Genomic DNA, 10,840 nt, shown 5'->3' with positions numbered 1-10,840 from the left:
TTCTGCAGCCTGGGTTGGAATCCAGCCCACTGCTATTTCAACACACTTTCCTCCAGAGCCATATGTTTAGAGAGGTAACAATTATTCTCAGGGGTTGCTCCAGTAACATGCATTGTGATCCTGGACTAAACATGAGGGCTTTCTGGTCGAAGCCTGAAGTCCTGTTTACTACATATTATCCAGATATAAATGTATACTGGATATTGAAACATAATGTAAAGTGAAGGATTGATATACCTCTGTGTCCAGAATTCATTGTATACTATTGTGGGTATGACTATTATGGGTAGCCAATGTACAATGAACCATTAAAAGGTACATTGTGTTCCTAGACCAAATGTGTTCTTTTTCTGATGTCTACATTAGAGTTCACTAGATAAACTAAAGGGTACTAATGCAGGATGAGAAATAATGAAAACCGTCACTATTTCAATGTCCGTTTTCTGGAGGCAAATAGAGCTGTCTATGAATGTAGCATGTTTCTATACCAGTAAAAATACTGCAATTGTAAGAAGGGACAGATTAGATGATATTTTGAGCTATTTAACATTTTAATTCAATGTCCACATGCAAATATCCTTTGATATGATGAATTGTTGTGGATTGGCCATAGCCTGACCAATCACATTCTCTCTTAAATGGTACAGCTATGGAAACAGAACAGGACAAATGCCAAGTCTTATAAAAGACTCAGACCATGTTGTATAGTTGTTTGTATAAAGTGCAGTAGACTGTCTTTCTCGGTTAACTTTAAAATAAAGGATTTCAAAGAATGAATCCAAAGTGAAGTCTTCTAGCTCGCTTATATTTTACTTAATGATCATGAATTAAATAAAATGGAGTAAACATTCACCTAGTGTCAGGGTAGACACGGCCCCCCTGACACACACACACGTACCTCACCACACATGCACCCCACTCGCAGGCACACACACACGCATACACACTGCTGCTAAATATAAGGTTCTTTAATTGCATTGTCACTCATGTAGTTTAGAACATAAAACTTAAGGACAAAAATATAGAAATCTACTTTATTCTGGTGGTTTACTGAGAGGCAGAGGTACTGTCCATCAAAAAACGTGGAATCATTTGATTTGATTTTGCCATATCACCATCTGCTGGGTAATTGATTGAGTAGTAATTGTTTAGCACCAGATTGATATACAATATATAGGCCTAGATATATTTGAGGACATTCAACAGATTCAAATTCAAGGATCAATAGGTAAATAATAACACAACTCATTGAACAAGATACAATACAGCGGTTGTTATTCAGAATGTACATCAAAGTGATAATACATTAATGTGAATGTATAAGATTGAAACGTGCACTACAATTAAGATGATATCACTCAGAACAACTGTTGTACATACCAGACTAACCATCCCTCTAATATGGGGAACTCTACAGTTTACACAGCTCAGCAGAATTGTTTACGTACCCAACCCATATCCCAGGATAGAGGGGTTTAGTGAACGTGGTTTCGACTCTGTGGAGGAGGGTCATTGTGTCAGAGATGCTGTAGAAGGACAGAATACCTACCTTGTGATCCAGGTACACTCCTACTCTGGAGGACTGAGGGCCTGATACTTTAGTCTCAACATTATTGTGTCTGAAAGTATAACCATTACCAGAGAACTCTAAACCCCAAGACTTGTCATTGTATCCAAATCTAGAGCCATTAACCATCCCTACTCTACTTATGTCTTTATACGTCACTGCTGTAAAAACAGTCCCATGATAACACTCCACCTCCCAGTAGCAGCGTCCAGACAGACCCTCTCTACAAAGGACCTGCCACCAATCAGTGAATCTGTCTGGATGGTCAGGATTCGGATCGTTAACAGCCTTAACAACTGTCACCTTTCTGTTTCCTTCAGACAGAGAGAGGGATTTCTGTGCTGTGTTTGGGTCCAGTGTGAGCTGACAGGAATCTGGGGGAAGAGCAGAGACCAATGAGGGGAGTTAGAACAGTAAGTTAAGGTACATACTGTACTGTATCTACCCTGTCTTTGATTACAACAGAGCAGAGATCAATGCACCACCGCTAACTAGCTAGCCATTTCACATCCGTTACACTATATCACAAGGTTTGTGAATAGTGTCAGAAAAAAGAGACCGTTAGTTACTTGGTGAAGAAACTCACATTGTAAGAAACATTCTCTAGTCTTGGGCTCTGGAGGCAGTAAAACATCCACTGAATTCACTACAAACACACATTCACAGAGAGAGAGAATATTATCAGCATAACATATTGCACATGTACAAAGTGATGACTATAGGACCTCTGATTGGTCTAAACTAGATGTTCTTACACTATGTATTGTGTTAGTATTATTTTCAACTCACCTGTGGTGGAGATCTTGGTCCATTCTCCTTTAAGGAAGTCTTCTAGTTTCTCTCTGACATCAGAAACAGCCTTATTCACATCTCCAAAGTACTGAAGAGGATGGATAACGATGCTGGGTAAGTCTGAAGAGACACTGGGACTGGAGAGAGACTGATAACTCTGTAGAGAGACAGAGAGAGAGTGAGAGAGAGAGAGAGTGAGAGAGAGCAAAATAAGAGTGAGAAAGAGAGCAGATGACTAACACAATGTATTTTGTGATCATATGTTTTGTTTTATAGATGTCAGAAAACATGAATACTGATATAACGAATAGAGTATAACTGACAAAATGTACAGTTTCACAAGAAGTTAATTTCTGTATCACCTGTATCAAGGCAGTTTAGTTACCTGGAGGAAATGGATGGGATCCTCTGTGTGTGAGAGCTGCTCCAGCTCAGCGTTTCTCCTCCTCAGCTCAGCTATTTCCTGCTCCAGTTGCTCCAGGAGTCCATCAGCTTGACTCACTTGAGCCTTCTCCTGGTCTCTGATCAACTCCTTCAACTCAGAGCGCCGTCTCTCAATGGAGTGGATCAGCTCAGTAAAGATCCTATCACTGTCATCCACTGCTGCCTGTGCAGAGTGCTGTTCAGACACAAAGAGAGAAGAGAAGGTAAAAGTGGGTAATCCCTGTTCTTTGCATACAATGCAAATAGTCTGGATAGGCATTTGAATAGCTATTCAGGAGTCTTATGGCTTGGGGATAGAAGCTGTTAAGAAGCCTTTTGGACCTAGACTTGGTGCTCCGGTACAACTTGCCGTATAGTAGCAGAGAGACCAGTCTATGACGGGTGGCTTCAGACTTTGACAATTTTTTATGCCTTCCTCGGACACCGCCTGGTATAGAGGTCCTGGATGGCAGGAAGCTTGGCCCCAGTGATGTGCTGGGCCGTTCGCACTACCCTCTGTAGTGCCTTGCGGTCGGAGGCCGAGCAGTTGCCATACCAGGCGGTGACGCAACCAGTGCAATGCTCTCGATGGTGCAGCTGTAGAACTTTTTGAAAGTCAAATCTTTTCAGTCTCCTGAGGTGGAATAGGCGTTGTTGTGCCCTCTTCATGACTTTCTTGGTGTGTTTGGACCATGATAGCTTTTTGGTGATGTGGACACAAAAGATCTTGAAGCTCTCAACCTGCTCTACTACAGCCCTGTTGATGAGAATGGGGGCATGCTCGGTCCTCCTTTTTCTGTAGGCCACAATCATCTCCTTTGTCTTGATCACGTTGAGGGAGAGGTTGTTATCTTGGCACCGCACTACCAGATCTCTGACCTCCTCCCTATAGGCTGTCTCATCATTGTCGGTGATCAGGCCTACCACTGTTGTGTCGTCGGCAAACTGAATTATGGTGTTGGAGTCGTGCTTGGCCATGCAGTCATGGATGAACTGTGAGTACTGGAGGGGACTGAGCATACACCCCTGAGGGTCCCCTGTGTTGAGGATCAGCGTGGCAGATGTGTTGTTACCTACCCTTACCACCAGGGGGCGATACGTCAGGAAGTCCGGGATCCAGTTGCAGAAGGAGGTGTTTTGTCCCGGGTCCTTAGCTTAGTAATGAGATTTGAGGGCACTGTGGTGTTGAACACTAAACTGTAGTCAATGAATAGCATTCTCACGTAGGTGTTCCTTTTGTCTAGGTGGGAAAGGGCAGTGTGGAGTGCAATAGAGATTCCATCATCTGTGGATCTGTTGGGGCGATATGCAAATTGGAGTGGGTCTAGGGTTTCTGGGATAATGGTGTTGATGTGAGCCATGACCAGCCTTTCGAAGAACTTCACGGCTACAGATGTGAGGACCGCAGGTCAGTATTCATTTAGGCAGGTTACCTTAGTATTCTTGGGCACAGGCACTATGGTGGTCTGCTTAAAACATGTTGGTATTACAGACTCGGACAGGGAGAGGTTGAAAATGTCAGTGAAGACACTTGCCAGTTGGTTAGCGCATGCTCGCAGTACACGTCCTCGTAATCCATCTGGCTCTGCGGCCTTGTGAATGTTGACCTGTTTAAAGGTCTTACTCACATAGGCTGCAGAGAGCGTGATCACACAGTCTTCCAGAACAGCTGGTGCTCTCATGCATGTTTCAGTGTTATTTGCCTCAAAGCGAGCATAGAAGTAGATTAGCTCATCTGGTTGGCTCGTGTCACTGGGCAGCTCTCGGCTGTGCTTTCCATTGTAGTCTGTAATGGTTTGCAAGACCTGCCACATCTGGTGAGCGTTAGATCCGGTGTAGTACGATTCGATCTTAGTCCTGTATTAATTAACGCTTTGCCTGTTTGATGGTTTGTCGGAGGGCATAGCGGGATATCTTATAAGCTTGCGGGTTAGAGTCTCGCTGCTTGAAAGCGCCAGCTCTATCCTTTAGCTCAGTGCCGATGTTGCCTGTAATCCATGGCTTCTGGTTGGGGTATGTACGTACGGTCACTGTGGGACGACGTCATCGATTCACTTATTGATGAAGCCAATGACTGATGTCATGTACTCCTCAATGCCATCAGAGGAATCCTGGAAAATATTCCAGTCTTTGCTAACACAACAGACCTGTAGTTTAGCTACTTTTATTGATATTGTCACTGGTGCTTCCTGCTTTAATTTTTGCCTGTAGGCAGGAATCAGAAGGATAGAATTATGGTCAGAAAAAAACACGACCACCTGTACTCCAGACCCAAAGACGAATACAAAGCTCTTTGTATTCGTCTTTGTGTCTGGAGTACAGGTGGTCGTGTTTTTTTCACCCTCTGGTTGTACTTTTAACATGCTGAAAGAAATTTGGTCAAACGGATTTAAGATTCCCTGCTTTAAAGTCCCCAGCTGCTAGGGCACCACCTCTGGGTGAGCGTCTTCTACAGCTCATTCAATGCTGTCTAAGTGCCAGCCTCTGACTGTGGTGGTATGTAAACAGCTACGAAAAATACAGATGAAAACTCTCTAGGTAGGGAGTGTGGTCTACAGTTTATTATGAGATAATCTACCTCAGGTGAGCAATAGCTCAAGACTTCCTTAGATATCGTGCACCAGCTGTTATTTACAAAAATACATTTGTCTTACCAGATGCCGCTGTTCTATACTGCCAATGCAGCGTATAACCAGCCAGTATGTTGATAATGTCGTCGTTCAGCCACATCGCCGTGAAGCATAAGATATTACACTTTTGAATGTCCCATTGGTAGTTTAATCTTCTGCATAGGTCATCTATTTTATTGTCCAAAGATTGCAGGCTTGCTAGCAGAATGGAAGGAAGTGAGGGTTTATTCGATCGCCTACGAATTCTCAGAATGCAGCCCGTTCTCCGGCCCTTTTTTCTCCACCTCCTCTTCACGCAAATCCTAGGAGTTTAAGGCATGTTCCCGAGAAAGCAGTATATCGAAAGCAGTATATCGTTCACGTTGGCCTCGTCAGACTCGTTGAAGGAAACAAAGTCGCAATAATCACAGTAATCGCAGTCCTGATGTCCAGAAGTTATTTCAGGTCATAAGAGACGGCGTCAACATTATGTACAAAATACTGTGCCTTGCGAAAGTATTCGCCCTCCTTGAACTTTGCGACTTTTTGCCACATTTCAGGCTTCAAACATAAATATATAAAACTGTTTTTTTTGTGAAGAATCAACAACAAGTGGGACACAATCATGAAGTGGAACGACATTTATTGGATGTTTCAAACTTTTTTAACAAATCAAAAACTGAAAAATTGGGCGTGCAAAATTATTCAGCCCCCTTAAGTTAATACTTTGTAGCGCCACCTTTTGCTGTGATTACAGCTGTAAGTCGCTTGGGGTATGTCTCTATCAGTTTTGCACATCGAGAGACTGAATTTTTTTCCCATTCCTCCTTGCAAAACAGCTCGAGCTCAGTGAGGTTGGATGGAGAGCATTTGTGAACAGCAGTTTTCAGTTCTTTCCACAGATTCTCGATTGGATTCAGGTCTGGACTTTGACTTGGCCATTCTCACACCTGGATATGTTTATTTTTGAACCATTCCATTGTAGATTTTGCTTTATGTTTTGGATCATTGTCTTGTTGGAAGACAAATCTCCGTCCCAGTCTCAGGTCTTTTGCAGACTCCATCAGGTTTTCTTCCAGAATGGTCCTGTATTTGGCTCCATCCATCTTTCCATCAATTTTAACCATCTTCCCTGTCCCTGCTGAAGAAAAGCAGGCCCAAACCATGATGCTGCCACCACCATGTTTGACAGTGGGGATGATGTGTTCAGGGTGATGAGCTGTGTTGCTTTTATACCAAACATAACGTTTTGCATTGTTGCCAAAAAGTTCAATTTTGGTTTCATCTGACCAGAGCACCTTCTTCCACATGTTTGGTGTGTCTCCCAGGTGGCTTGTGGCAAACTTTAAACGACACTTTTTATGGATATCTTTAAGAAATGGCTTTCTTCTTGCCAATCTTCCATAAAGGCCTCTGAGACTATCACAGTGCAGGTGCATTTATACGGAGACTTGATTACACACAGGTGGATTGTATTTATCATCATTAGTCATTTAGGTCAACATTGGATCATTCAGAGATCCTCACTGAACTTCTGGAGAGAGTTTGCTGCACTGAAAGTAAAGGGGCTGAATAATTTTGCACGCCCAATTTTTCAGTTTTTGATTTGTTAAAAACGTTTGAAATATCCAATAAATGTCGTTCCACTTCATGATTGTGTCCCACTTGTTGTTGATTCTTCACAAAAAAATACAGTTTTATATCTTTATGTTTAAAGCCTGAAATGTGGCAAAAGGTCGCAAAGTTCAAGGGGGCCGAATACTTTCGCAAGGCACTGTAAGTACAAAAATAGGTTACAAACAACGCAAAAAAAACAAAAAAAAACATAATCGGTTGGGGGCACGTAAAACATCTGCCTTCTCCTCCGGCACCCTCTTATATATCTGAATGTGGTAATCCAATCTGACCTTTACCAGAATTAAAAGCAGTTTTTGCATTTTTCTAAATGTTGATTATCTTAATCCCACAGGAAACGGTGGATTCAGGATGGATTTTAAAAAGGTGAAAGGCACTACAACGAATACATTTCAATGTAACTAACTAAAAACTAAATTGACCGCATAATAGGTATGTGGTCACTTGGTAAATGTCTCTTTGTAATCTAGGTACCTTTATTCATGTAGTTAACTCATCTCTGTTTCCCTATGACAGTGTAGAAGTAGTACCATAACCAGTCCAGGAAACTGGCCCAAAAAACAGGTAGACAGAGATCTGATCATGGAATCAAAAAATAAATAATAGCACTACAGAATCCAGATTATAATCCAGATTTTTATTTTTTAACTGGTCCCTGGTCAATAATACTTACCTTGAGAGACTCCACAGCCTGTTGGAGCTCCTTCAGCTCCTTCTCTCTCTCCTGGATTCTCTGCTGTAGCTTCTGCTGACTCATCCCCAGCTGACTCTATGGAGAAACACTGTTCATTGAGCTATCAAGGTTTATTTGTCCAGTAGTGCAATAGTATAGTATTATGATTTAGTAAGAATTATATTGTAATAGAAGCCCCTTTGCAAAATTATATATCTATGATTTTAGTTGAAATATTATGTTTGTTTACAGTACTCATATCATATAGCTTAATCTGAATTTTTGACTCTTAAGAAAATGATGGTGTATAACAGAAAATGATGATACATTTAGAGATACTTTTTCATGAAACTAATTATACATATATATATATATATATATTTATATTCAAACAGCTTTCCTACTGTATATTGCATTATTTGTTTATCAGAGTCACCAACAAGTTATTCTGGTCTAACCTGTTTCTCGGTCCTCTCCGCTGCAGCTGACACTGTATCATGGCCTTTATGATCATCCACCATACACAGATAACAGATACAATTCTGATCGGTACGACAGTAAATCTTCAGCAGTTCGTCATGACGGGAGCAGATGTTCTCCTGTAGCTGTGTGGAGGCTTTGACCAGCTTGTGCTTCTTTAGTGCAGGGACACTATAGTGAGGCTGGAGGTGAGTCTTGCAGGAAGACACCAGACACACCAGACAGGACATGAGGGCTTTCTGCTTTCTGGTCCCAGTGCAGAAATCACATGCCACATCTCCAGGTCCAGCATAGCACAGATCTGTGGGAGCAGCCTGAAGTCCTGTCTTCTTCAGTTTCTCCACCACTTCAGCCAACATGTTATTTTTTCTCAGAGCAGGCCTTGGAGTGAAGGTCTGTCTGCACTGAGGACAGCTGTAGATCCCCTTCAGATCATCCTGATCCCAGCAGCCCTCAATACAGCTCCTACAGTAACTGTGTCCACAGGGAATAGTGACTGGCTCCTTCAGTAGATCCAGACAGACAGAACAACAGAACTGGTCCTGGTCCAGCAGAATTCCCTGTTGAGCCATTTGGACGGTTGTTGCTCACTTTCACATAGACAAACACCGGACTAATAAGTTTCGTTTTCTCAGAATAGAGTTTGTGGGAGGGGGAGGGACTTCCTGGTTCTGCCAGGAGGTGGAGTTAGGGACGGAGAGAGCAATGTTGTACAATGCAAAAAATGCTAGGGTAGTTTAGGGTTAATTCTCTTTCCATAACATTGACTGACCAGGTGAATCCAAGTGAGAGCTATGATCCCTTTTTGATCCCTTATTCACTTGTTAAATCCACTTTAATAAGTGTAGATGAGGGGGAGTAGACAGGTTAAATAAGGATTTTAAAGCCTTGAGACAATTAAGGCTTGGATTGTGTATGTGTGCCATTCAAAGTGTGATTGGGCAAGACAAAAGTTTTAAGTGCCTTTGATCCGGGTATGGTAGTAGGTGCCAGGCACACTGGTTTGAGTGTGTCAAGAACTGCAATGCTGCTGGGTTTTTTCACACTCATCAGTTTCCCGTGTGTATCAAGAATGGTCCACCACCCAAAGGACATCCAGCCAACTTGACAACTGTGGGAAGCATTGTACTCAACATGGACCAGAATCTACAGTTGAAGTCAGAAGTTTACATACACCTTAGCCAAATACATTTAAACTCAGTTGTTTTCACAATTCCTGACATTTAATCCTAGTAAAAATTCCCTGTTTTAGGTCAGTTAGGATCACCACTTTTAGAAAGAGGAGGAAGGGAAGCGCTACTAAGGTACACAATAGTACATTTTGGTAAATAGAAGGTGCTCTTTGATAAAAGGGGTAAATTGGTCATCAAAATTGAAGGAGGACCAAGGCACTCTTCATATAATTAATTAAAATGCCTTTATTAGTATGGCATGTTCTATGGAAACAACGTTTTTTTTTAACTGAAGCGTTTCGACTGCATGGCCTTCATCAGGGAGTACAAAAAAAAGGAATACTATGTCCTCTTTTGAACAGCTTTTCCAATTAGCCCTAATTGGAAGAGGGAGTGGTTACAAAATTGATTGGACACACCTAGCCAAGCTACTCCCAGCCGAAATGCGTCGGTTTAAAAAAAAACGTTGTTTCTATTGAACATGCCATACTAATAAAGGCATTTTAATTAATTATATGAAGAGTGCCTTGGTCCTCCTTTCTTTTTGAGGATCACCACTTTATTTTAAGAATGTGAAATAGCAGAATAATAGTAGAGAGAATGAATACTCAATTAGTATTTGGTAGCATTGCCTTTAAATAGTTGAACTTGGGTCAAACGTGTCAGGTAGCCTTCCACAAGCTTTCCACAATAAGTTAGGTGAATTTTGGCCCATTCCTCCTGACAGAGCTGGTGCAACTGAGTCAGGTTTGTAGGCCTCCTTGCTCGCACACGCTTTTTCAGTTCTGCCCACAAATCTTATATTGGATTGAGGTCAGGGCTTTGTGATGGCCACTCCAATACCTTGACTTTGTCGTCCTTAAGCCATTTTGCCACAACTTTGGAAGTATGCTTGGGGTCATTGTCCATTTGGAAGACCAATTTGCCACCAAGCTTTAACTTCCTGATGTCTTGAGATGTTGCTTCAATATATCCACATCATTTTCCTATCTCATTATGCCATCCATTTTGTGAAGTGCACCAGTCCCTCCTGCAGCAAAGCACCGCCACAACATGATGCTGCCACCCCTGTGCTTCACGGTTGGGATGGTGTTCTTCGGCTTGCAAGCCTCCCCCTTTTTCCTCCAAACATAACGATGGTCATTATGGCCAAACAGTTATATTTTTGTTTCATCAGACCAGAGGACATTTCTCCAAAAAAGTACTATCTTTGTACCTATGTGCTGTTGCAAACCGTAATCTGGCTATTTCAATGGTGGTTTTGGAGCAGTGGCTTCTTCCTTGCTGACTGGCCTTTCAGGTTATGTCGATATAGCACTCGTTTTTACTGTGGATATAGATACTTTTGTACCTGTTTCCTCCAGCATCTTCACAATGTCCTTTGCTGTTGTTCTGGGATTGATTTGCATTTTTTGCACCAAAGTACGTTAATCTCTAGGAGACAGAACGCGTCTACTTCCTGAGCGGTATGATGACTACGTGGTCCCAT

At 42.1% G+C, this 10,840-nt stretch overlaps 1 protein-coding gene across 1 annotated transcript; it reads right to left on the bottom strand.

Moving 5' to 3' along the window:
* Positions 1 to 1,258: 1,258 nt before the first annotated feature.
* Positions 1,259 to 8,817, bottom strand: LOC139367173 (tripartite motif-containing protein 16-like protein). The gene is made up of 6 exons (XM_071105307.1): positions 8,158 to 8,817; positions 7,700 to 7,795; positions 2,745 to 2,978; positions 2,357 to 2,516; positions 2,154 to 2,213; positions 1,259 to 1,941 (listed from the first exon to the last, which is right to left on the bottom strand). Exons 1-6 carry the CDS (start codon positions 8,749 to 8,751, stop codon positions 1,412 to 1,414), a joined length of 1,674 nt encoding a protein of 557 aa, XP_070961408.1. The 5' UTR covers positions 8,752 to 8,817; the 3' UTR covers positions 1,259 to 1,411.
* Positions 8,818 to 10,840: the final 2,023 nt, after the last annotated feature.

The sequence above is a fragment of the Oncorhynchus clarkii genome, chromosome 15 (assembly GCF_045791955.1).
Source record: "Oncorhynchus clarkii lewisi isolate Uvic-CL-2024 chromosome 15, UVic_Ocla_1.0, whole genome shotgun sequence".
In the NCBI taxonomy this organism is placed as follows: Eukaryota; Metazoa; Chordata; class Actinopteri; order Salmoniformes; family Salmonidae; genus Oncorhynchus; species Oncorhynchus clarkii.
Note: the sequence above shows the minus strand (reverse complement) of the source record. Positions and strands in the feature narration are given on the sequence as shown.

Excerpts from the sequence above, each read along its gene's own strand:
- LOC139367173 (XM_071105307.1), bottom strand. The coding sequence starts at position 8,751 with ATGGCTCAACAGGGAATTCTGCTGGACCAGGACCAGTTCTGTTGTTCT. Across the intron at positions 2,979-7,699 it reads AGGCTGTGGAGTCTCTCAAG|CACTCTGCACAGGCAGCAGT; the intron begins GTAAGTATTATT and ends GTGTCTGAACAG. Across the intron at positions 2,214-2,356 it reads GACCAAGATCTCCACCACAG|TGAATTCAGTGGATGTTTTA; the intron begins GTGAGTTGAAAA and ends GTGTGTTTGTAG.